Below are 27,839 nucleotides of genomic sequence, written 5' to 3'. Positions count from 1 at the left end.
CACTTACATATGAACCACATGCAATTGGCCTTGCCCAACAAGCTTTTGGGCATGAAATAGAGTGGTAAAGTGGGCACAGGCACAAATTAATACATAATATAATCATAATAATAAAAAATAGAAAATCTTGTCCCTGTGCCTACTTTACCACCCTATTTCATGCCCAAAAGCATGTTGGGCAAGGCCAATTGCATGTGGTTCATATGTAAGTGACCCCCCTCTGTGGATTCCAAGCATCAAATTTGTTGCCCAAGGCTCTCTAACCCTTGCACAACTACAGCTACTTATTCAAATGTATTAATTGGTACCTGTGCCCACTTTACCACCCTATTTCATGCCAAAAAGCTTGTTGGGCAAAGCCAATTGCAAGTGGGTCATATGTAAGTGACCCCCCTCTGTGGATTCCAAGTGTCAAATTTGTTGCCCAAGGCTAGTTAACCCTTGCACAACTACAGCTACTTATTCAAATATAGAAAATCTGGTCCCTGTGCCCACTTTACCACCCTATTTCATGCCCTAAAGCTTTGTGGGCCAAGCAAAGTACAATTGAAATTTGTGTAATAGATACCATATTTCGTTTATGCAATGTAAGCTTAGTGATTCTATTTGATAAAAATGTTTTAATATAACATGTTTTGAATAAGAGGCTGGAGCTCGAATAAGAAGCTGGACGAATAAGAAGCTAACTTCAGCCTCGAAGTATAAGCAGGGTTTACACAGGGTGACAGAAATGTCCTTTTACTAACACACGATGCACACTCATTTGAAGTAGAGAAAATACATGAAAGAGTTAAACCCGGCGTTGTGGTTGGAGTGCAGCAGCAGCAGAAGGGGTGTGTCTGTGCCCATAGACACTATTTGCATGCATGAAACTTCCTGGTTATGTACAGGTGAAGAGAAGAGAGCAGGGAACAAGGAGGACTGGAGGAGGGATATACCGATAAGGGACAACAGGGAGACAGACGAAGAAGCTGCAACACAAATCTGTCAGGCGCGAAAATAGTGAGAAGGGATAAGAAAGACAGTATAGAGGAGTCACACGTACATGTGAGAGATCGTTACAGGAGTGCCACAGAGTTATGTCCTCTCTCAGCACAGCCCCGTGCATCTGATCGCCCATCCTGACAGAGTTCCTGCACTAGAATGAGTGAGAAATCCAGCTTCCTGCACATTGGGGACATCGTATCCCTATATGCTGAGGGGACAGTATGCGGCTTCATCAGCACTCTTGGGTAAGTACTGTAGGTGGCATCGACAAAACAGCAAATCATTCCACTTTTTAAGTGTCCCTTCAAAGAAAATTATGGATGCAGAGAAAGATGTGACAGCTGTCTGTGTGTACTCCAGAGTGTACATATGTATGTATATGTGTGTGTGTGTGTATATATATATATATATTATATATATATATTTATTTCTTATTGGGTATGTACAGTACAGGAGAAAGAGGAGCGTAGTTTTGTGAATTAGAGGTAATTCCATGCAGCCTAATAAATGCCTATTTTGTGCAAAAACAGTTTTCATCAGGTATAGGGGCATTTGTAGTAAAACTGTCGGTAGTGCCACAATTTTTTTTCCAGTGCACATTTCAGTGGGAATAATCACTTTTTGCATGATTATACCCGCTGTGTACTAACTGTAACTCGCAGGGACAGTTGTGATAACCGCTGTCCCTACGAGTTACTTCCCCATCTTTGAAAGACTTCTCCTGGGAATTTGACACTGCGCATCAGTGTCAGTTTCCGGAGCCGGATAGAGGATGTGGGAGAGCTGTCGTAAGATCCCTCTCCTGTGAGATTGCCTCCAGAGGTACAAAGCGGTTTACTATATCTGAGGAAGGGCTTAAACCAAAAGGGCCAAAGAGTTTGATACTGTATATTGGGGGCAGTCCATAATTCCTATTGTTAATAATGGGGACTGCGATCTGCAGGATGTATTTAGCATCCCGGCAGTCACTATGACAGCGCTCAGAATACCGGTGACGGAATACCGACAGCAGTCGAAATCCTAGCTCCAGGATCCCGACCACCTGCATCCCAACGGTAAGTATTAGGCTTAGGGGGAGGGTTAGGTTATGGTTAGGCTCTAGGGCAGGGATGGGGAACCGCCTGTTAAGGGACCGTATAAGGCCCTCAGAATCATTTGGTCTAGCCCTCTGAGATTTTTACAGCTGGCGAAATCTGGTTAGCAGTGTGTCTAGAATGGCCCCCTGCACCCAGAATCTATGCAGCAGTGCCACCTGGAGCATCCTCATGATACTCCGGCATTGCCGTAATCACTGGTGATTGTGGCCCTGCCCCCATCTAACGTCACATGGAGGGGGCGTGGCCTGCATCGGGCCCAAAAATAATGTCATATATATCAAAATGGCCCTCGGCAGAAAAAAGGTTCCCCACCCCTGCTCTAGGGGGAGGGTTAGGGGTTAGTGTTAGAATACTAACGTGCTTGTTTCGGGATTCTGACTGTCAGTATACCCTCTCAGTATGCTGTCCGCCGAGATCCCATACCCAACCCCAATCTGCAGCAGTAGTTAGCCTCTTTGCTGCATTAGTCTGTTGCTACATAGCAGGGATACATAACATTATGCAGAAACTATAGTTTTTTCTAAATTTTATTAAAAACCTGCTTAATAAATAGACCACATGATATTTTTTCCATTTACCAAAGGCTACCTCTGACGGTGGCCTTCACAGAGTGTCGCAGTCAGTAGCCATCTCAAGCAATAGCTTAGGGAAGATAGCCATCACCTATTATTATTATTAGAATTACTATATTTATATACCACTCTCCTATTCTGTTGGGACATACAATTTATAAACTAGTTAAAAAAGGTACGTTGTCCTCCAGCATGGCAGCAGCCAAGGCTGGTAAAAGAAAAAAAAATATTTCAAAATAAAGCATTTACTCTTAAAAATAAATAACTTTTTTTCTTTTTTTTAACAATACATTTTTCCCCATTTTTTTTTTAAAGAATCTGCAACTTGGTCGTAAAGCGATAGATTGATCTTATTACTGCTAGCCAGTGTTGGTGGGAAACTCATGGTCACTCGGCTGTCCCAGTGAACTTTGTTTTAATGCATTGACATGAACTATTGATAGTATTGATAAGTAGGCCACACAATTTGAATAAACGATGGGTGATGTACATAGAACTACTGCAATATTCGTTTAAAGACAGAATAAAAGACACTTTGGGCCTTATTTAGAGTTGTGTGCAAGTGGATTTTTGAGTTGCGATTTTGTGAGTAGTGGGGCCCACACATCAGCAATCAATTCGGGCAATTCCCTGTTTTTCAGATGATTGTATAAAAATATCTGCATAGTATGGGGTTCACTGATTACCGTTTCTGACCAAGAAGTGATCGGAAATTGGTAAAAAATGTTGTCCAACATGTTGGATTTCACTAACCAATCAGGACGGTACATTGCTAGTGTTTGTTAACGATCAGCTGATTTGACAATCGTTATTAGTAAATTGATGAGCCTCACGATTGGGAGATCTGTTATTTGCTAAAAAATAATCTGCATATCACTGAAAACTATCTGTAATGTATGGGTGCATATTGGTGGATTGGGGAATCGTGAAATCGGAAAGAAATGCAGAATGTGTGCTGATGTACATTTTATTTCACTGTGCATGCACACAACTGAGCCACTGTTTTCAGATACCTGTAACATCCACTTGTAGACCATGGTACTGTACAATGAGTTCAAGGGGCCTGGTCATCATTGGGGTGGATACTCAATAATCGGTGCAATTCAGTATTGCTCCCGTGCAAGGACAACTGCTCCGAAAAGCAGCTGTCCCCGCAATCCCTAAAACTGCCAGTAGTTGTGCTGCTTACCATGGAGGTGCCGGTCAACTGAGCATGCATGACCTGAGTTCATGCATGAACACAGTCGTAGGTTACTCAGTGCGGAGGGATCCGCTGAGATCCCTCTTCACAATCTCAATCCTACTTCCTATAGGACAGAGCGTGGCTCCATGAATCAACGCCATCTGAAGATGGTGTTGGTTCCCAAAGGCAAACTCTGAAAACCTTCAGTTTTCAGAGTTTGCTGAATACTAGGCGGTCCAATTGGGCCTGTAATAATGAATGTGTCACTTACAACAAGCGGAAATGGGAACGTTAGTGTTAATAGGCCCCTAAATGTGTGTTTTGTAGCTGTCTGTTTTGCACCTACTGAAAGTAATATTGAAATGCTCATTTTAGAGAAACGATTTTAGCACAGGACTATGGGCAGGGTGTACTAAGCATTGCGTCCATGATGTGGTACATCCCGCCTCTCATTGGGTACATATTGCGTTTGATTACTGCTGTATGTACCTAGAAATGCAATGAAAATCGCAAAAGACCTCTCTCCCGATAAGAGCTGTCTTTTGCGATGCCCTAGCACAGAGGGACTTCCAGGTTTAACACCCAGAAGTCCCTCTGGCGTACTTCTGCGCATGCACAGAAGGTCGCTGGGGGAGATGGGAGGGATCTGTCAAGGGAGGCGTCCTGAAAAGAAGCCTATAGGCTTCTATCGGGTAACGCCATCTGAAGCTAGCGTTACCGGGACGAAGCACTTTGTACATATGGAAAATGTGGTAAAACCCCAGAAAACTGAATTTTCAGGGGTTTTAGTGTATTTTTCCCTTTAGTACATCCCGCCCTATGAGAGAAGAATGATGAAAGTTGAGCTTTGTCAGTAAAGGACAATATGGAGACCAATGATCTATATTTCCCATCATTAGAGGATAAGCATATGATATATCAAGGATGTACAATGTTGTTGACTTTGCCTCTGTATGTTAACTAGTACAGGATGATTGTGAACCAGGCAGATACAGTTAAGTTATAATACATACATGATTCAGCACAGGGAGGATAGATGTTTGACAGATTAGAACAGGATTTGAAGAGTATATTAAATGGAGGTACAGTTTACACAGTTTGCAGGAAGGGGATGCTGGAGATGTTAGCCTAAAAATAGAGAGGGAATAATATACTAATAATAAATCACAGTGACTATGTTTTAAGTGGGTTTATAGCAAAATGTGTACTGTGAGATTATGTGATAGTTATATGTTAAGTCGACTCAATATAGACATAAAATGGGAATGTGTGTGTTAAAGTATGTAGGTGTTAACTCTCTGCTAATATTTGGATAGAACACTGTACAGTGAGTTTAAAGGGTGCGGTGCTGAGATACTGTGCCATAGAGCCTGCAGTGTTTAATGCACGTTTGTATCACAATCTCTATATTTGCCCTTCTTTGTACTGTACTAGAAGTATATATGAGTAATTGCAACATGTGTATATGTGCATATGTACAACCTTACAATGTATGATCTGCATAGATAAACAATGTTTATGCTGCTGTGAGTGCTGCCCAAGCTATTAGACCATTTAAGACCCTAGAAATACAGGTCACTCAAGTCTAACTTGATTCATACTGCCCCATAGGTGTTTCACATTACTGTCTAATTACATTAAGTATGTTTAACTCTGTTATAATGATTAAGGGCTTATCAAGCCTCAGGCAAGCCGCAGCGTAATAGTTTGGACTAACTTCAGGTTAAAGCACAATGATTTTTATAGTGCTACTCTTACCCACACACATATATGTGCCTCAGACTGTTCTTTGGGGTCAGTTCAATTACCTGAAAATTATTTGGGCTGCGGGCAAAAGTGTGCAATTCCAGTACTGGCAACGTTGTGGACATGTCGTTGTAAGGACAACTCTTACATTCACGGGTGATTGAATCAACCCTTTTGTGTTAGTTTGTGTTTAAATTGTCTTCAGTGATTAAAATGTCTTTAGTAGTAGTAGTAATAATATAAATAATAAAGATTGTAGTAAAGTTGTCAGTACATCCCCACATAAACACTTGCTGGTATAATATAATATCATTTAAACAGGCCAAGCTATGTACTGTTACATTTTTTTCTCCTTCTTTGGCACCTGCTTGACAATATTTTAACTGCTTGTATAGCTACAATGACCTAATGCTGTATATGAATGAGTAATCCCTTATGCATAGTGGTGCCAAGTACCGCTCTTGAATGGGTTAAAGAAAGTTATGTCTCTGTGCCCTGTAGATAATGAGAGGAAATGAAGTGGGGGAGAAGGGAGCAGAAAGGGGCAGGATACTGTGTGTCCCTGTCTCTTTATCCAGTCATTGCCACAGGGAGCAGCAACATATTAAGACAATTCCCTAAATATGGGCTTTAATGAAGGCATGCAACATTATTTTTCTGTGTTAGTTGGTACACAGGCAACCGTTCGGGTGCTAATTGATCCCCGCGATAAGCGAAAAACTGAGATTTTTCAACGATAATCCCCGATTTTTGACGATATTTTTTTTCTCCCTATCCTATTAATTTGGGCAAATTAATATGATAGTTCGCCGTTAAGACGTAGGAGCCGCGATAAGCTCGCAGCCCTATGTGTTCTCGCCTTTGTTTGGGCGAAAAAACGGCATTTATAGTGGATTATTTTTCGGGACACATCAGGTCCCGAAAAAGAAACCCCGATAGCCCCGAGCGAGCCTCGGGCGAGCTAATTAGCCGCTGTAATTTACCGCTGCTAATTGGATATGGCCCTTAGTATATAAATGATGGATGCATGCTTTGTGTTTCTCCACTTGGGCACCAATTCCGTTGCATTAATGAGAAAATCTACTATGATCACACGATATGGGAAAAAAACTGATTTGTTATATAGTTTTTATTCAGTTTTATTACGCTGATAATTCATGAAAAAAATTGTTTAAGTTGCTGATACAGTAATTTGGTAAAGAAAGCACATCCTCTTTCAAATCTGTGTTTTTACATATCAGGTCATAATGAACAATCATTTAGCCCTCATCAAGTATTAAAATTTGCTAAAGATAATCTCATGTAAAAATAACCCTTTAGAGACTTTTATTTTATCATTCTTATATATAAAATGAATTGATCTGTTTGTTTGTCTGTGTGGTTATGCATTCGGACACCCCTGCAATGATTGGGATGAAACCAATGCACAGTGGTCCAGTTGGATCCTGGCCAGGTTTTAGGGGGGTTAGGGTCCTGGTCGGACCTCCAGTTGTTGTACGCTGGGCAGAATTTTGACCCGGGGCACCTGTTCTGGTCCTTCCACTGAATGGATTTGGATGAAAGCTTCAAAGAGGGGTGGCAATTGGTCTGGGATGCCTAACTTAATAACTTGAAGATTTAAACCCGGGCAATGCAGAGTACTTCAGCTAGGTTTTTAAAATATAAAATAAACCAACATGTGGTATACCTTTCCTGCTCTCATATCATTAACAAAGATAATTTGAGACAGGTGTCGCTAATCAGGTATACTTCCATTATTTGATCATCTGGACGTACTACCAACTGTTTATAACAGCAGAACCTTTCTCTGTTCAGTCTGGAACATTTACAGTAGGTCCATCATTCTACAATGAAATTGGTTATTCACGCTGATTATCATCAGTGTGGATTTCCACCATCCTATACTTGGTGCAATTTATGTCTGTCCAACTCTGCATAGCCCCCTGGGTAGTCCTCTCAGTGAATTTGCCCTACTTGTGAATATCCCATTACAGCCCAATTACCCCTGTTCAGTCACAAATGGCGATGCACTCTAAGGGCCTGTTTCAGATTTGGAAATAGAGTAAGTAGAGCAAGTAAATGAGCATCTTTGTAAAACCATGCTGCACTGCAGGTGGGGCAGATGTAAAATGTACAGAGAGATTTAGATTTGGGAGCGGTGAGTCCAAACTGACATCTAATTTGCAGTATAAAAATAAAGCTGTCCAGCATTTGTGGGGCTGCATGCAAAAGCAGCCAGTACTTACCCTGCATGCAAAACAACATCAAATCTACAAATAAATAAATGAAATAATTAACATTGGAATGGCCAAGACCAGACTTCAAATCTATTGAAGATGATGTGAATGGATCTTTAAAGCTGTGAATAAATTAATTCATCAAGTATCAATGAACAGAAGAAGTATTGTAAGAAGGAAATCGACAACATTCCTGAAACAAAATTGAAGAGACTGATAAACTTATACAGAAATTATTATTTCATATTATTGATGCTATGGGTTTTCCTACAAGCTACTTAATCATGTACTACCATTTTCATGGCTTCTTGTCATTTTTTATTTGACAAAGAAATAGACCAAAGAAAAATGGTTATTTGCAGGGAAAACATATGATACTTCAGGGCAAATAATCAAGGAAATCCTGCTGCCGGTTCCAGCACCTCCAATAAAAGGCTGTCCCGGCAAATGGTTTACGGCAAATGGTTTACAGCTATCACTATGCTTCTGGGTATTTCACATGGCAGTACAATTGTATATGCGCAACCTGATGGGCGAATAGAAACTCTAGACAAAGGAGGAGGTCGGGAACATCCAGCCTATGTGGGAGGAATCGGAATCTCTCTCCGAGCAGGCTTTTCCCATAGTGATGGCGTTCCTTATCGGTGACGAGCTCTGAAAAACTAAGGGCCGTATTCAATTAGTGGAAAAAACTGTCGCTTCTCTCGCCATTGGCGAAAAAGTCAGTTTTTGCAGAAAAAAACTGCAAAATTTTCACCAAATACAGGCGAAAACGGCAACAGGCAAAAAAAAAAGCTGGAGAAAAGTTTTCTCCATCCCAGACCAGGCGAAAAAAAATGCTAAATCCTTATTTATGGCTAAAAATGTGGGGATTTCTTTCAGAACCCTTTGGAGACCCCCTAATGATAAATTACCGGATAAAAAAATTCGTAAGTTGCGTACTTTGGTGAAAAAAGACCGCGCAAATTTTGGGCAAAAAAAACCCCATGAAAAATGATTTTAACGTATTGGGTCTGATTTTTCGATGGGTATTATGGATGTGACAAGTATTTTAAATATCGCATGTGGTCGCAGCAGGCGTTTTTTTAACGGTTTTTAAAATTGTGTTTTTACGACCCGAAAATATACTTGCACTCATTTTAATGTGCCCCCAATTTACATGGAACAGTAATTTCCTGGAAAAAAATAGCTTTCTAACTTTTTTCAACGTTTTTTTTGCCCAAAATTTGCGCAGTCATTTTTCGGAAAAGTACGCAACTGATGATTTTTTTTTCTGGTAATTGATCATTAGGGGGGTGTCCAAAGGGTTCTGAAAGAAATCCCCACATTTTTAGCCAAAAATAGGGATTTTGCATTGTTTTTTCGCCTGGTCTGGGATGGAGAAAACTTTTCTCCAGTTTTTTTTTGCCTGTTGCCGTTTTTGGCTATTTTTTGCCGAAAATTTTGCAGTTTTCGCCGCTAATTGAATACGGCCCTAAGTGTTAAATAGCCCTACTTGCTAACCCCCATAGAGAACTATAGAGAACTATAGAGTCGGCGCGATTGCGTGAAGCTTTAGTACACACATGTCCAACTTTAGAATAATAAAACTTCCCCAATCTTTAATTTTCACATAATCCTGTGTTAAATAAATAGGCCCCCAAAATGAGGACTAGTTGTTTGTTAATTGTATACACACATTTATATTCATACTTCTAGCCTATAGAATCACAGGAAACCCCAGCTAGATAGTGGTGGCAATAATTGAGACACTGAATACACCACCATTGTATGCTATTTTTATTCACATGTGAAAGGGATATGACTATGTGGAGTGCTAGGATAAGTGATTAGCACAAGGAATATATAGACCAGAAAAGTGAGAGGTCACTCAGCCTTGATAGCACTACAAGTACTCAGGACTCTGCTTATGTTTGTAATATACTTGGTAGATTGTACCCGGTGTACACAATAAGGAAATTTAATGAAAACCTAATGACTCCTTCTTCTTTTTTTTAACAGTATTGGTTTAATCACAATGTATCATCACTAATTGTATTTTATATTAAACAGCTTCTTTTAATCAGGTTAATAAAGGATATTTCTACTTCAGGGTCCATAGGGTATCCACAGGATACCTTGGGGGGGTATAGGTGTGACGTCAGTCATCGGGCACCATAGAGTTAAGCTTTCAGCCTCCCAGGATGCACTAGGGTCCCCCTCCTATACCCCGCCCCCGAGCCAAGGCACCTCAGTTTAGTTTGGTGCCCGGCCGGAGTCGGGTGCACCTGTTGGAGTGGGGGCTAGAAGAGCCCCTGAAGCTTATTCTTCATGCAGCTGTGGCTGCACATCTGGATGAACAGCATGGACAGTCAGTCCTGACGTCCATGCTGTCTTCCCTACACCCCCGCCGGTACCAGAACGCCGGTACCGATCCGGGGATGCTGGTGAGCATCTGGGGTCACAGCTAGCGGTGACCCCAGATGTTCCAGACCATGGCCGGATTCAAGGGGGACAGCAGGTAAGCAGCGGGGTCCCGCGGTGGGTCCCCGCTGTCACATGGTCCAGAGCCCCCAGGCAGGGGGCTCCCTGGGGACTAGCTGCAGCGTGGAGCCAGGTATTGAACCTGCGCTTCCACTACCCCCTGGGACAGCGGACCGCAGCAGAGCGGTAGCGCTGCGGCATCCCGGGGGTTAAATGCATGCCAGGGGACCGCGCCTTCCCTGTCTCACAGCCGGCGCCTCCCCCGCTGCACACAGCCCTCTCTGCACACTGCCGACTGGTCCTGTAGCAGCGCTCCTCCCCCAGGCCAGCCTCCTCTCTGCTCCTCGGCGGCCATCTTTCCAACGCATGGTGAACGCTGCTGGAAGCGCTGGACGGAAGCATCGTGGTCTGGGTCCCCCCGAATACCTCTCCTCCGATTTGGGTCAGGTCTGTGTATGCTGCGCTGTGTCCTACCAGGCCCTGTGTCTGCGTAGTTGAGTGATCAGCGCTGTTAGTGCAGGAATTGATTTTTCTTTGCATTGTATGTGACTGTGCTAACGCTGCTGCCTGTAACTTTTCTTCTAACTGTCAGCTTTATTACTGTCCCTGTCCTTTCTGCTGAGCCCTTGCGGTGCGGTGCTGCAGGGTGGTCTCTCGCCTATTTAATATATAATTGGTGAGAGGGGTCACATACTTGGTGCCATCATGTCTGAAAGTGATTTTCCTCTCCGACTACAGTGTGCTACGTGTAAAGTACCGTTAGCGGAGGGGGAGGGTAGCGCGGAGGGCCTCTGCCGGCAGTGTTTGTCTATGGCGCGGCCTATTACGTTTACAGCACCGGTACAGGAGCCACCCTGGGCTTGTTTCGCTCAGGCGCTTACAGCCTTAGTGGGCCAGTTAGCTCCGCAGCCCGCGTTTACACCGATGGGTTTATCCCAGCAGTCAGTGGTGTCGTCACCCATGCAGGGTTTCCCACGACAATTGGTGGTACCCCACAGTCTCCCTATTTCCCCGCTCCCGGTTTCTCAGGAGCCGGCGTGGGTTAACTCCCTGACGAGTTCTGTACAGCACTTGTCGGATGTGTTGCAAGGGGAGTCTGTGATGCGGCCACATAAACGGCCGGTGGCGTCTCTGTCGGCTCCTTATGAGGATGACGAGGGGACGTCTGATGATGGGGAGATTCTGGATCCTTACGATCAGGAACCTCTCCATACTAAGGACGCTGACGCTAAGTCCAAGGTATATATTCCTGGACTTATTCGGGCAGTCCGCACAGCCTTGGTGATTGAGGACGAAGTTCCCCCAGCGGCTAAATCCAATTATGCCTTTTTTAAAGATGTGAAGGGCGATGCCACAGTCTTTCCTCTTTCGGGTCAGTTAGTGGACCATTTAGAGGAGGCGTGGAAACAGCCTGGCAAAAGATACCAGCCGCAGAGGCGCCTGGCAGTGGCTTATCCATTCGCGGATAATTATTTTGCAAAGTGGGAATCCCCTCCACAGGTGGATTCTCACGTGACCCGTCTTGTCCGTAGTGCCACATTGCCGATGCCATCCATGTCCTCCCTTAAGGATGCTACGGACCGCAAGGTGGAGATCTGCCTCAAGTCCGCTTATTCCCTTGCGGGGGGGGCAGCACGGCCGGCTGTGGCCATTTGCTGGGTTGCCAGAGCGATGGAGCGCTGGGCGGATTCATTAGAGGCGTCTTTTGATTCCGACTGTCCGGCCGAACAGGCGGAGTTGATTGGTAATCTCCCTGATTCGGCCACTTATATCAACGAGGCGGCCTTAGACATTAGTACTCTGGTGTCTAGAATTTCTTCAGCAACAGTGGCTGCTCGTCGCACCTTGTGGCTGCGATCCTGGAATCTTCCGGCCATATCAGCGGTCTTCATCCCGGGAGTGCTAAATTGGGAAGCGGACTTTCTAAGTCGCCAGGACGTTCATCCGGGGGAATGGTCCCTGCACCCGGACGTTTTTCAACTGCTGGTGGACAGATGGGGTCTTCCAGAGATCGACCTCATGGCGCTCCTGTTGATAGCTCCCGCGTGGCCCAGACGGCACTGGTTCTCAGACCTTCTGGGTCTGTCCGTGGACAGTCCTCTGCGGTTGCCGCTACGACCGGACCTTCTGTCACAGGGTCCTTGTCTTCACCCGGACCTGACTCGGCTGTCTTTGATGGCGTGGCTGTTGAGACAGCCATGCTGAGGTCCAGGGGGTTTTCCAGCTCTGTGGTGCATACCATGTTACGAGCTCGGAAGCCGTCTTCCGCGAGGATATACCATCTCGTGTGGCATACGTTTTTCCAGTGGTGTCGACTGAGAGGTTATGCACCGCGGGAATTTCGTCTGTCTCGGATACTCGCCTTCCTACAAGCGGGACTAGATCATGGGCTTCGCCTTGCTTCTTTGAAGGTACTGGTTTCGGCCCTGTCTGTCTGGTTTCACCGTAGGATTGCTACAATCCCGGATGTGCGCACCTTTATGCAAGGTGTTCTCCGCATTCAGCCGCCCTTTGTTCCACCTGTGGCACCTTGGGAGTTGGCTGTGGTCCTGAGGGCTCTCCAAGGACCGCCGTTTGAACCACTGGGCTCAGTGGATCTTAAATGGCTAACAGCTAAGACTGTTTTCCTTCTGGCTATTGCTTCGGCCAGACCTGTTTCTGATTTAGGGGCTCTTTTTTGTAAACCCCATTTCTTGGTTTTTCATGGGAACAGGGCAGTGCTCCGCACTCGGCCCGAGTTTCTACCCAAAGTTGTTTCCCAGTTTCATGTTAACGAGGAAATCGTTGTTCCGGCCTTTAACTCACCTGGTCTGTCAGTGGGTGAGGCCTGTTTGGATGTCGTGCGGGCCTTAAGGACTTATGTTGACCGCACTTCTTCGTTTAGGAAATCGGACGCCTTGTTTGTCCTCTATGGCTTCTGTAAAAAGGGTTGGCCTGCTTCAAAGCAAACTTTGGCGGCCTGGATCCGTATGGCTATTTCTGAAGCTTATCTTCATGAAGGCCTTCCGGTTCCTCCTTCTGTGAAGGCTCATTCCACTAGGTCTGTGGGTCCTTCGTGGGCAGCTCGACGTGGTGCCTCTGCAGTCCAGATCTGCAAGGCTGCTACGTGGTCCTCTGTCCATACCTTCGTGAGGTATTACAGGTTTGACACCTTCGCCTCTCAGGATGCTTCCTTCGGGTGGCGGATTCTCCTTTCTGCACAGGAGCGTCCCCACCCTTAAAGGATACTGCTTTGGGACATCCCCAAGGTATCCTGTGGATACCCTATGGACCCTGAAGTAGAAAATATGAGATATGGTAAGAACTTACCCTTGTTATCTCTATTTCTACGAAGTCCGTAGGGTTCCACAGGACTCCCGCCCTGTCGCACCTGTGCTGCAGATGGGCTTTGCTCTGGTCACCGGTTTTTCCGTCTCCCTCTGGTGAGAATGTGATTCTTGTATGTGTCCAGATCTTTGTTCTCTCTCTTCCTTCTCCTCCTCCGGCCTATGGCTTGGTAACTAACTGAGATGCCTTGGCTCGGGGGCGGGGTATAGGAGGGGGACCTAGTGCATCCTGGGAGGCTGAAAGCTTAACTCTATGGTGCCCGATGACTGACGTCACACCTATACACCAAGGTATCCTGTGGAACCCTATGGACTTCGTAGAAATAGAGATAACAAGGGTAAGTTCTTACCATATCTCATATTATTTTAATTTATATTCCTGCAAGAATTCCTAACAGAATAATTCTCTTTTTGATTGTGAAATACACATATTTAAAAGAGGTGTACTTTCTGTTTTACATGACTCTATGTCAATAGACCTTTATACAGTAAAGACTAGTAAGCTCTATAGTTTCATATAAGCCTAGTGTATTTTCTTACAGAAAAATACAGTAAGAGTCAATGTCAGTGTGCGACTTCTAATGCAGCAGCTGAAAGTCTCAAAATGAGCCACAAGAGAATGGGTGTATTAGGGTCAAGCTTATGTGTTATTGCCTAATTGCAACAATGTGCTTGCCACAGAACTAAAGACTAGGCAAAAATGGAGGGTTTGCAACTAATGCTTAAGTGGCAGTACATTTCAGTTCACTTTGAAACTACTGAAAAGGGGGTTGTGAGCATAAGGGTCAGTGACAAGTCACAATATCTGTTAGTACGTGAATGAGCAAGCAGATGTGCTCACTACATCCTCTTTTCTAATTTACTGTCTCATATGAAGGTGCTACAAGGAATTAAATGCTGGTACTTTGTGAAAATAGCATTAATGACTGTGGAAGGTAATGGATAAGTATATAAATAAAATAAAGGATAATAATAATAGTAATACTCTGCACTTTGGCTTTATAATAGACAGTTCCCTCTTAAACCTAATTCAATGGCATATGTATACAATTTGAAGTTTGATGGATATATTGCAATGAGTGATCACCTGGGGCGGGATGTACTAAGCATTGCATCCGCAATGCAGTAAATCCAGCCCCTTATTGGGTACATACCGCGGTTGATTACCGCGGTATGTACTTAGAAATGTGATTTAAATGGCAAAGGGCAGCTCTCCCAATGAGAGCTGTCCTTTGTGATAGATCCAGATAGAGCGACTTAGGTATTAACACCCAGAAGCCTCTGCGCAGAAGGAGGGATCCCTCTCAGGGGGCGTCCCAATAAGAAGCCCATAGGCATTTAATGGGTAACGCCACCTGAAGATGGCGTTACCCACTGGGGCGAAGCACCAGAATGCAGTGTATTCCGATGCTTAGTATATATGGAAAATGCATTTTCGGGGGTTTTACCACTGCAATGGTCGTCCCGATTTCTCTTGAACCCCAAAACAAAAGTTTTAGTGCGTACACACTGTACATCTTGCATCGTTTGGTCTTTATATCATTAACTACTGTATATTACGTTAACATATCGTCTGGTAGGGCGTACACACAAGATGATTTGCACAAAAATCATGATATCTTCAGGTCTACCTGCACGTGAATCTGAAGATGTGATGAACGCCGCACAGGAGCGCGCAATAGTGCGTACACACTGAATGATGTTTGACGACTATTCGGCTCAAAACGACAAATCGTCCAATAGTCTAGTGCAGGGCTTGACAAATTTTTCTTAAACTTAGAAGCCAGGATGAAAGTGTAGGAGCCAGACCCCCCTTCCCCCAGGAAGCATTACTGAGCACCTACGCCCCTGACAACCAACCCCCATGGCCACACCACTAACGGGAGTGCCCCAGCAGTAATTCCCCCTCTGCAGTGCCCCCAGTAGTAATCCTCCCTCTGCAGTGCCCCCAGTAGTAATCCCCCCTCTGCAGTGCCCCAGTAGTAATCCCCCCTCTGCAGTGCCCCCAGTAATAATCCCCCCTCTGCAGTGCCCCCAGTAGTAATTCCCCCTCTGCAGTGCCCCCAGTAGTGGTTCCCTTATGTAGTGCCTCTTTAATCAGTGCCCCCAGAAGTGCCCCCCCTATTCATTGCCCCAAGTAGTAGTTCCACCTTGCAGTGCCCCCAGTAGTAATCCCCCCTCTGCAGTGCTCCTAGTAATCCTCCCTCTGCAGTGCCCCCAGTAGTAATCCCCCCTCCGCAGTGCCCCCAGTAGTAATCTCCCCTTTGCAGTGCCCCCAGTAGTAATCCCCCCTCTGCAGTGCCCCCGGTAGTAATCCCCCCTCTGCAGTGCCCCCAGTAGTAATCCCCCCTCCGCAGTGCCCCCAGTAATAATCCCCCCTCTGCAGTGCCCCCAATAGTAATCCCCCCTCTGCAGTGCCCCCAGTAGTGGTTCCCTTATGTAGATCCTCTTTAATCAGTGCCCCCAGAAGTGCCCCCCCCTATTCATTGCCCCCAGTAGTAGTCCCCCTTATGCAGTGACACCAGTAGTAGACCCCACTATGCATTTCCCCTAGTAGTAGCCCCCCCATAGTGTCCCCAGTAGCAGCCACCCCCACCTATGCAGTGCCCGCACAGTAGCGGCCACCCCCACCTATGCAGTGTCCCTACAGTAGCGGCCACCACCACCTATGCAGTGTCCCTACAGTAGCGGCCACCCCCACCTATGCAGTGTCCCTACAGTAGCGGCCATCCCCCCTATGCAATGCCCCTTAAAAAAATGCAACTTACCTGATTCCCGCTCCTACTGACGACCACCGCTGTCCGCTCCTCCTGGCCGCTCTGCACTATGGGAGAGACGTCATGACATCTCTCCCAACCTGCTGCGGGGTGAGCTGGAAGGCGGAGCTCATGAGTGAGCTCCAGCCGGCTCACTCCGTGAACGACGCAGCAGCCAATGGGAGTCTGACAGACTCTCATCGGCTGCTATAACAAACATACAGGTGCCGCTGACGGCTGTATATTTGTTACTCTGTAGTGTGGACCACGCTCGCGGTCTGCACTACAGGGCCCGGGGATTGCTGAAAACCTGGTCGTCAGGCAGCCAAATCTGGTCGCCATGGCGACCTGGCCCCCGGGTTTTGTCGAGCCCTGGTCTAGTGTGTACCTAGCTTAAGTATTTTTGTAATGTTGTGCGCAGTGATGGAGCTATATAAATAAACTAGACATTAATGACCTGATTCAGAGATGGAAGCATTGCTAATGTGATTGCAGCTCCTATTTTGCATGCTGCAAAAATATGCTAATGATTCCAAAGAGCACCTGACAATAAGGACTCCCACTTCTCACATGCGTACTACGTTGCTCAGCTTCGTAAAAATCGGTACCATCGACACACATCGAGCGGCCATCTTGCCCTTGCGGAAGGTCTGACTATATTACATTTTGAATTACCACCATGCTGTCAAAATCAGAAAACTAGGTTGACATCAACTGTGTTTTAAGATCAAGTCGACTTCATGATGTAATGCGCTCAGGTAGTGTGACCGCCAGCACTGGGAAGTACATCCTCTGGACACTCCGAGCATCTGTACTTCCAGACTACAGGGTGCATGGCATGCTTGGAGCATCCAAAGGACGCTTCGGGCGGCACTGCCGCAGTGGTTTGTTTTCGTAATGTAATAGGCATGCGCAGCAGCAGCTCTATTCAAAGATAATAGTTTATACACAATCATTGAAAACTACTACAAAAAAAAGTACTAATCGTATGTATCTTTATCCTTGCCTCACAAAAACATTGAAATCTTCTTTCAATTCAAAGCAAACCTCTTGCCACGCCTTTCGATTGGCATTTCTATCTTTATAAATATCTTGTGTTTTGTCCTATAAAACTGGTCTGGCTTCTACTAATGGGTATGCAATCGGGAAGCCGGGTGACATTATACCGACAGCCTGCTTCCCGACTGTCATATCCCGGAGAGGGTTAAATGACCGGCGTCTAGATGTAAACGCCAGGCATCCCGATCGAAGTGATGCCGGGCGCCGCTGCGGACAGCCACGGGGGGAGGGACGGTTAGGTTTAGGGTTCCCGGGGGGACTTAGGGTTAGGCACCCCCCGGGGAACTTAGGCGGCGAGGAAGGGGGGGTTAGGTTTAGGCACTTAGAGGGCGGATTAGGGTTAGACACTGGGGGGGAAGGTTAGGGTTAGGGGGTTAGAATTAGGTTAGTGTATACTGCAATGGGTCTCACTACAAGACGGGGCGGCTGTCGATGTTGATTGATAGCTCACCCCTTTTTGTAGGCGGGAAGGGGGGGGTGGCTGCACAAACACAGGCGTTCCCTTAGAAATGACTGGCGTTTGTGGGCGGCCCTACTGACATCACTCGTGATGTCAATAGCGGACTTCCTGCTCTATTAGCAGGAAGTCCACTCGGGTTTGCGAGAGCTGAGACCCTACCACAGGGTCTCCTCACAAGCCCGATGGGTGCGATAATCGCGACCATCGCCAGGCCGCCCGCAAAAGCTGTGGGTGGTCATCCACAGCTTAGCGAGCGGCCTGGAGGCCGAAAAAAAAAGAACCTGCCCTGATTCAGAGCGAGCGCTCGCAAACAGCGAGCGCCTCTGAATCAGGCCCTAAGTACACCCCTTCATGGCAACTGTACTCCCTGATGACAGTGGCCTCTTTCAGCAGAATAATGCACCCTGCCGCACTGAAAAAATTGTTCAGGAATCATTTGAGGAACATGAGAAGAGTTCAAGGTGTTGAGTTGGCCTCCAAATTGCCCAGATCCTAATGTGATAAAGCATATGTGGGATGTGCTTTAAAAACAAGTCCACGCCATGTAGACCACCTTCTTGCATATTGCAGGATTTAAAGGTTCTGCTGTTAATGTCTTGGTGCCAGATACCACGGGACACCTTCATAGATGTGGAGTCCATGCCTCAATAGATCAGAGTTGTTTTGGTGGCGTGAGGAGAACCTACACAATATTATGCAAGTGGTTTTAATGTGTGGATGGGTGTATACAGAGATATACAGTGAAGTGCGAAAAGTCATGGGATAGCAGTATGTAAAGGTAATGGTAGGTGGCATTACCATACTGTGATGTCTTGGAAGTGCCCAGACCAGTATCAGTTGTAATCTGACATCTTGTGAGTCAGTTTGAACACATGGCATGAATTTTTGGAGTTTGAACGGGGCATGATAGTGGGTGCCCGATGGATGGGACATTCCATTTCCCAAATTGTACGGACATTCAACATTCCTCCATCTACGGTGTCACGTGTGTAACAGGAACATCTTATGGGAAGGCATTACCACCCACAGTGGACAGCGCAGTGGCTGACCACAGTTGCTTAAGGATTGTGACCAGCGGCGTCTGGACAGAATTGTCTGTGGTAACAGACAAGCAACACTGGCTCAAGTGACATCCACATTCAATGCAGGAGGTACCAGATGCATATCCAGCAGGTCAGTGTAGCCTTCTTTAGCTTCCATGGGCTATGGAAACAGAAGACCCACCAGAGTGCCCCTGTTAACTCTACAACACCAGACAGTGCGCCTCACCTGGGCTTGTGATGTTGCTAATTGGACCCTGGAGGACTGGCAATATGTGGCGTTGTCCGATGAGTTACGGTTCCAGTTGTTTTGGGCTGATGGTAGGGTTTGGGTGTGTTACAGGCCCCGCGAGGCCATGGACCCCAGTTGTCCACAAGTCACCATGCAGACTGGTAGTGGTTCAATAATGGTGTGTGGTGTGTTCACATGGCATGGGTTGGATCCGCTGGTCACCGCTATGTTGTATTGCTTGATGGCCATTTATCTTCATGGACTTCATGTAGCCCCATGGAATATTCCAGCAGGATTGTGCACCATGTCATCGGTACCAGTTGTTCAGAATTTGTTTCAGGAGCATTCTGGAGAGTTCGGATGTATGGTGTGGACACCACGTTCGCCCGACAAAAACCCAAACAAGCATTTACGGGACCTGGTGGAGAGGTCCATTCGCACCAGAGATCCTGCACCTATAAATATCGGGGAGCTATGGGAAGCTATCCAGACGACATGGGTCAACATCTCTCCAGAGGTCTTCTGTCCACTTGTGGAATTGATGCCACGTCAAATTTCTGCACTATTCTGGGCTAGAGGGGGTCCTACACAGTACTAGGCATCTATCCCATGACTTGGCACTTCACTTTTGGCAAGCTTTATTATAGACTCTATATATCATACATATTTATTGTGAAGCCATAGGTTAGTCTAGCAGTTGGATTGGTATGTTTTATGGTGCATACATACGGTCAGATTTAGCAGGACGATAACGATATCGTTTATCATTTGATCGTTTATATCTTCCATTTTTTAGCCCCTTCCAACCCCCAAACGACGGACGATGCGCGGGTACGGATGGTCGATAACGACCATCACCCGTGCATGCAGTCCAACCGGGTCGATATCGACCAGGTTACTATAGGGACCCGCGATCGTTGATCGCGGGTCGTTTAGTCGTTTGGGGGTTGGTGCTGTGCTGGATGTTCGATAACTATCATCCAGCATATGCAGGACGATCAGACAACGATCTCTTTATCTCTGACCGTGTGTATGCATCATTACATTTGAAATATCGGAATGACAATTTGCAGCACATTGGGTTTAAAATACCAGTTTTGCAGAGATATTCGGTGGTTGCGTCTCTAATAAATCTGGCAGTTTGTAACCTGCTCACAAACTTGCAAAAAAGCAGCAGTTTAGCTGAATGCTGTTTGATAAATTGCTACCCAAGTAAATGTATATGGCCTAAAGAAAAGGAAACAGTGCTTGAGACACACGGGGCCTAATTCAGAAATGTACCTAAACCTGATGGTTTACGTATATCTCCAATGGGTACAGATCTGCACCTGCTCAGGATCTGAACTGTGTATGTGCAGGTCTCTTTCTGCAACCACAGTCACAGGGCCCCAAAGCCGCAACATGATTGACATACTGCGACCATTTGGGGCGGGGACGAGGCAATGTAGGGCTGCGTTCCTTTAATCTGTTTTGTACATTTCCATCTACGAGTAAACTAGACAATTAGAAGTCTTGAAATACATTGCCAGTTACATCACATTGATAGAGCTAAATCAATAGAATGAAATATTTTCTTAGCATATAAATGTATTTGCAGTATGCATATTTTTATTTGAGGTCATGAAGTAGTCCAATTGGGTAGACAATTGCGGTATTGCACAGGTGATTAATAAGCACTTTCCTTTTTATCATTATTTGTGAAACTGACAAAAAACATTACTAGTACATGTATTAGTATTATTTAATGTATTAATGACAACATTTGTATAGTGCTGTACAATGGGGACCTAAAACCAGCCGAGAATAGCTACTGTACAGGCTGTTACAAGAGATGAAAGGAGCTTTCAATATAACACATAACATAACACCTACATTTACTGCTAATTATATATTACTTTTATGTTATTATTTAGTGGGGTCACTATTTGAATGTTTAACCTACCCAAGAATTTAAAGGTTTGTAGAAAATCTCTGATGAAAATTATGATTCTCAGCTATATTTAACTAAGTTTTCCATGAGTAAACGTACTTCCTGATACACCTCCCATGTGTGTGCACTATTAGCTGCCAGCTTCCTACAACCACTTTGCTTTATTTACACTTATCACTAGTGTGCATTTAGGACAACTTCTGTTTAGTTTACATATCTTGTAACTGGAGACATAAGGGATGTAGTGTATATATACAAAATAATAAGAAATAAAAGAACTATACATAATGGAACAAAACGCTATTTCAATAGAAAACAAACATTACAGAGTTGTAATTGCATTTAATGTTTTGTCTTTCAACTTCTATTGGACACAGCAGCCCTACACAGTGGCCAAAGTGCTACTGGGATGTTATATAATCCATGTGGACATAATGAATATCGACATAACTGATGACCAATTGTACACAACCCAATGATTATAGATTGTGCTCTGCCCCTAGTCCCTTTTAACAAAAATCAACTCCATAAGGATCATTGCACCCAAATAGTAATGCTGGCCATACACCTACACGACCAGCATAAGATCAGATTCATCATATGATTCCCCTACGATTCCCCGGAGCTCCCTGGCTCCCTGTTTTTCTTAGCACACAATCTGTCGTAAGATCGAACCTGTGTCTCACAGGCTCATAAGGGAAACAATCATTGAAATGACTTGAATTGCTGCACGATGGATCGCATGAACAAAATAAACGGCACGATCTGAACATGATACGATGGACTAGATGTGCTGCACATCTGAGCATAAGATCCGATTATAGGAGCTGTGGGTGCATCGGATCATATCTTACTAAAATAATACACGATTTTCACAAGATCCATCTTATGACTCATCAAAAATCGGGCAATCGGCCCGAAATTGTGCAGGTGTATGGCCAGCTTAACTAACAGTTCATAGTAATGTGAGAAGGAAATGGCCACAGCAACATTTTACGGCAAGTGGTGTACCAGGCAGTAAAGGTCACAGATGCCATGCACAAGCCACATTCCATGCAACGTTGTCACCAAAGAAGTTGGCTCGACACTGGAAGGGGAACTCTACAGCATCACCCTAAAACAAACCACTACCAAAAAGACTATCTCACACCTTAGATTGAGGTCTTCATCTCAACATAAACAAGGCACACGCCACTGATCCCTATAAATGCAATGTAAAACTATTAATACCTGTATCGCACCAGTGCACCCTTTCCTGGCATTATTTAAATTGGGGTAATGTTCTCAAGATCCTTATGACTTACCGATAATTAAGCCATGTTGAACTAATCCACTACTATTTTATTAATCTTGCTAAGGCTTCAGTTGATAGCCCTAGGGTTAATAGACTGTATACAAATCTAATCTCTGACCAATTTATTATACAGCTGCAACATAAAGCAGGGACATTGAGCACACCTCTGGACTCTAGCAATCTCCGGAACACCTTGGGGGCGATTCAATTGTTTTTTTGGGCGTGCTAATTAATGAGAGGCCACTTTGCTATTCAAATGTTCTGGGCGCTCATTAATTATCGCCCTCTTCGCCGACTAAAAGACGAGGTTTAGCCGTGTAAAACGACTAAACCCATCTTAATTCCTGGTTAGGACGCGCTATCTGCGGTTAGTTTCAGCCACATTTCTGCTCGCGCACTCCTGAGTGCGTGCAGAAATGCTGGCGTCGGTGGCTATTGCACCCCGACAGAGCAACAATTGAATTGCTCTGTCGGGCGTCTAAAAAAAAAAGCCGCCGGCAGAACAATTGAATTGCCCCCATGAGTCCATATATTTCTTTTCATTTATCTTCAGGAATATCCAAGTTAAGGTTTGCCTATATTCATCATTGATAGGCTTCCCTGTGCTTTGCATGGGGAAGCCTATCTAACAAGGATTGTAGTAGTACAAGTACCATTGCATTCCTTGTTCTGTTCAGTTTCAGTGTGCGTTTGTGAACCAGCTAGACATGTCACGCATGAAGCTCTCCGATCTGAGCAAAGTATCACTCGGCTGCCCGAAATATTTTATTGCTAAATAGCATTAATGGTTTTTTTTTATAGCCACAAATCAAGTGTAATAACTTTTTCCGTGGTTCTAATGTGGTCCCTGTGTCCTAGAAGTCAAACGCTTTATGACGCTTGCACCGGTAGTCTAAAACTCGAAAGCACATGCACAGATCGTTGTGTAGTTGATGCTTGACAATGAAGCAGTGGAATATGATAACTGCAGTATCAGTGATGCATTCGGAAAGATTTACTGCCAAACCCATACTTCCTACTATTTAAAAAAACTATAAACATAAACACGGAATACAGTGTTTTAATTTAATTATCTATAGTTGACTAGCAGCAGGATCAGCATTGGCCACTTCAGAATGTGGAATTTTAAGTAAATCAAATGAGAAGTTGCCTGCAGAGTAATCAGAATGAAGAACTCCAATTAATAATGTTTCGCTTATAGTTAAGCCTTATTTAGTAACTTTTGATCAGAGCAGCACTCACTTGAGTCTGCGTGATATTTGTCTGATACAGAGTTAATAAAATAACAACCACCTGGTCTGTCTACAGAAATGATTACACTCCCCAGTATCTCTCCCACCCAATAATTTCCCAATTATATAACTACCACCACGGAAAGGATTTCAGGAGTGCCACACTCCAAGTAGGAAATTTCTGATCTCCCGATGCAATTACCATTAAGTTCCAGTTATCATTACCCAAATAATAACCTGTAGTACAGATATGTAGCATGGATAAGCCGAATCCACAGGCAAAATGGATCCGATAAGCATCACAGAGCCCAATCTTATTAAATTAAGTTTAATATGAGAAAAATAATTGCAATGCTTAAAATACATATAAAAACAATTAATAAGAATGACATACAAAGATAGTCTTATGCAAAGAATGTTCTCTAAACAGAAAGGAAAAATTAATAAACAGACTCAGTTACATGAATCTGTTTGCAGGGAGTCGCAAGAAGATGGAGCAATCTCCAATGTCAAATTGACTCCCAGGAATTGTACAAAGTTCTGTATGTGAGAAATGGCAGTTATCCCTATCTGTGTGTAAGGTTGCCCCCTCCCCTCTTCTTGGCTTTCTGTGTCAATGCAAATTAGCCTAGATCCTATTTGTCAACACATTTTTTTGGTGGTATGGGAGGGGGGGGGGGGGCATGACACTCCAAGGCCAACCTCATGTTGGTAAGAAGGGCAAGCCCGGAATGTCCACTATCTCATAATTTTACCATTATCTGTCTGTTGGATCATTTCCTGGCAGCCCTAATGGACTATACATAAATCTTCCAGCCCACCCTCAAATGGCATCTTCTCAGACAAATAAAACCCTGCAGCTGGATATTGCAAACTCTAGGGTGAATCGCAAGTCACCATACTGGTAATTAAAAGAGATACACTTAATAAACATAAATACTTATGTTTCCTAATATTTTGTACTCCATAACATAATCATGACACAATAATTGACTATTGATTTAAGGTATAATCCAAGGCAGGAGTGAGAAACCTGCAAAATATCGACACCTTTTTTTAATTTCTGTACCTGTGTGCAAAGCCAAACTTAATTTAACAATGTCTGGTATTGATCACAGATATGAATTATTTCCTTTAAAACACTGCTACTAACTCATATGTTTTAATTTGTATGAACAACTTGTTGCCATACATTCTGTGAGCTTTAATGTTTACTGTACAGTGGGTAACACTGAGCATGTAATATTTAGATTGTAAAAGGTAAAATGAGTTAGAACATGCAGTATGTGTGTATAGTTGTGGCTTGGCCCATCACCAAACTAAAACTAATATGAAGGAGTGTTACAACTCGCATAAAAAGAAATATACTGATAGTCACTGGCATAACTATGATTTTCAGGTCCTTAGAGGATAATTTACCACTGCCCCCATTCAATGTAAAGATAGCCAGAGAGCAGTTAGAAGAAGAATTTAACCTACTAATAATTGAAATGATGTAAAGAACAGTGTATAATGACTTTACGCATCACAGTCTATAACTTTTTTCTGCAAAAGTTTTACAATGCTAAGGAAGTAATTTCTCCAGCCAATCTTGGTCCAGTAAGAAGAACAATTTTGGCACTGAAACCAATTCCTGTTCTAGAAAGTTAGTATGGTGCCTGTTCAGGGGAATGATTACAGCTGCAGTGGATTGTGATGGATACTCTCAGCTAAGCCATACTTACTGACATTCAGCTCCCTCCTTCCAGGATAGTGCAGAATGAGGTTTCTACTGCGGGGGGGGGCATGGTGTGGCAGAAGGGGACCTGGAGCGGCAATGACGTAGTATTAGGGGTGGAGTTTGGGCAGGGGGAGTGACCACACGATAACGTCATTGTTTGCCCGCCCCCTCTTCACAATGTCAGGATTAATTGCTTTGTGAACCAGAGGACGGGGCCTCGATGATGCGATTTAGCGCGAATCACGTCCTCCCTGCCTGTTGCAGTGGTGTATGTATTGGAATGGTAGGGGGGGGGTGGATCAGGGGGGTGACGTCGGCCGGGAGATTTGCCTACTTTCTTCCTCAGAGTCCATAGGGGGTTGACCTTGGGGTATAGGTTGGGAACCAAATCCGGGCACCACGCAGTTAAAGCTTTTAGCTCCCAGGATGCACTGGGTCCACTCTCCCTATAACCCTGCCCCCAAGCCAGAGGCACCTCAGTTTTAAGTTGGTGCGTGGCCGGTGTCAGGTCACCGTTATCGCAGGGGGACTGATTAGCATCCCCTAAGCTTTGTTTTATGTTTTAAAAGTTTTTTTATTTATTTACTTTTTGACTCTTCAGAGCGGCAGCGTCGGACTGTCCAGGATTGCTGCCGGATCGACGGGAAACAGGTAAGGTCGCGGGTCACCGCTTGTGGTGTTCCGCGCATTTACAATTTAGTCCGATGCAGTCTCTGGGGACAGACCGGAGGCGCTGGCAGTGGCGGCGGGGCCCCCCCCATACCCCGCGTGTCCACTAGACCACCAGGGACTTCAAGATCGGCGCAGGGAGCCGTCGTCCCGGTGGTTAAAAGCCGGCCAGGGGAGGCAGCCTTCCCGGGTGTAGCGGCTCCTCCCCTCAGCTCAGTGCGCCTTTCAGTTCTACAGTTTGGCGTTGCTGAGCTGCTTCCTCCGCGGGCCACGAGGTCTACAGGTGGCCATTTTATTTCTATGGTGCAGCAAAGAATTCCTAGGACAGCAGCTGGTCCAGTCCCCCTGCGTACCTCACCGTTTGGGTATGTGTATACAGTGCTATAGCCTTCCCAGACACTGAATCTGGGCAGTTGATTGTAGTGTCATTTGCAGTATATTATATGTAATATTTATGTGTATATATCTATATATAATATATATATATATACATTTCTGCATTGTATGTGACTTATGCTAGTGCTGATTGTCTGTGCTTTTTCTCTCACCTGTCATCTATAGGGTGTATATCTTTCCCTTTTCTTTACAATCTGCCCTAATACAGGTGTACTTAGTATGGTTCTGAGACCTCACATATATATACTTGTCAATATTTCTGAGGTTTGTCACATACTGTTGCGTGCTGCACGTTGCCATATTTTAGATGAAACTGTGTGTTGCATACTCTGACAATGGATCCCTGCAGCTAATCTTAGCGTCAGCCAGGACCAGTATAGCGCAGCTTAATATTTCCGTGAAGATGGTTAGTCAGATAGGACTGACCAGGAGATAGAGCACGATACTGCACCCATTTTTGCTATCCTGCAAGTCATGGACTGCAGGTATTAGTGCGGAGGATTTTACTCAGAAAGGGTTATGTATGAGGTACCATCTGGTGCAGGGCCCCTTCCATGACCCCCTTGGGCGGTTTGTTTCTCAGGATCCTGGCCTCTTTTGCGGATCGCCAGGATCGCCCATTGTTGTAACTCACTTGGGGTTACTTCAACATACTGCCTTTTTGTCTCGGGGTATCTCGCAGTTTCTTACGGGTTACTGCTGTGATACAGACTATCGCTCCCTACCGGGATTTTTCACAGTATATGAAATTCCCTCTGGTACCCCAACAGTCTGTCATTCCCCTTGCAGGGATTACCACAACAGCCACCCTGGTTGGATGTCGTTTCTACGTAATAAACGCCCTGTGGTTGCTTCCCAGTTTCCTCTGCCGTCTGACATAGGGAGAACTGGATGATGTATCGGGCTCCTTCCCTCTCACACGAGGGGGAGCCTAAATCAAATATTGTCATTATCCCTGCTTTGGTGCTGTCAGTCAGGTCCATCCTTGTTATACAGAATGTCGAACCTGCACTTAAATCAAATACCCTCAGTTTAAGCATTAATGTGTCTTGGTCTGTGTTCCCCGTCTCTGACCAGCGGGTGGATCTCATGGCGGGAGTCTTGCTATCGCCAGATAAGAGGTATCACAAAAGCGTTTGGCCTCATGTTTTCCACTCCCTGAAGGTCATGACAAGTAATGGGAATCACCTCCTGGGGTGGATTTTCATGTTACACGTCTGATTACGAGCATTACTACGCCTTCCATTCTTGCCCGGACGGATTCTACGGATCCGTAGGTGGTAACTTTGCCTGAAATCAATATACACGCTTTCAGGGGCTGTTGCCAGTTGGCTGATACATTTGTAAAGCTTTTGTCCTCCAACACGTCTAGAGATCAAAGGCCTTTTGTCGCTCACATAAAATATGCAGTATTCATATGTGGGAGTGACTACGTTGGAT

The 27,839-nt window shown here is 44.9% G+C and overlaps 1 protein-coding gene across 1 annotated transcript in view; it reads left to right on the top strand.

Annotated features, from left to right (window-relative positions):
• Positions 1–1,024: 1,024 nt before the first annotated feature.
• The window catches only part of ITPR3 (inositol 1,4,5-trisphosphate receptor type 3), a gene marked incomplete at its 3' end in the record, with an annotated part of 283,455 nt that continues 256,640 nt past the window's right edge, over positions 1,025–27,839 (top strand). Inside the window, exon 1 of the mRNA XM_088455962.1 lies at positions 1,025–1,232. Within this exon, the coding sequence (XP_088312088.1) occupies positions 1,144–1,232 (89 nt within the window). The remainder of the gene's footprint in view (positions 1,233–27,839) is intronic.

The sequence above is a fragment of the Taudactylus pleione genome, unplaced genomic scaffold, assembly GCF_031769625.1.
Source record: "Taudactylus pleione unplaced genomic scaffold, aTauple2 ptg000682l, whole genome shotgun sequence".
Classification (NCBI taxonomy): Eukaryota; Metazoa; Chordata; class Amphibia; order Anura; family Myobatrachidae; genus Taudactylus; species Taudactylus pleione.
Note: the sequence above shows the minus strand (reverse complement) of the source record. Positions and strands in the feature narration are given on the sequence as shown.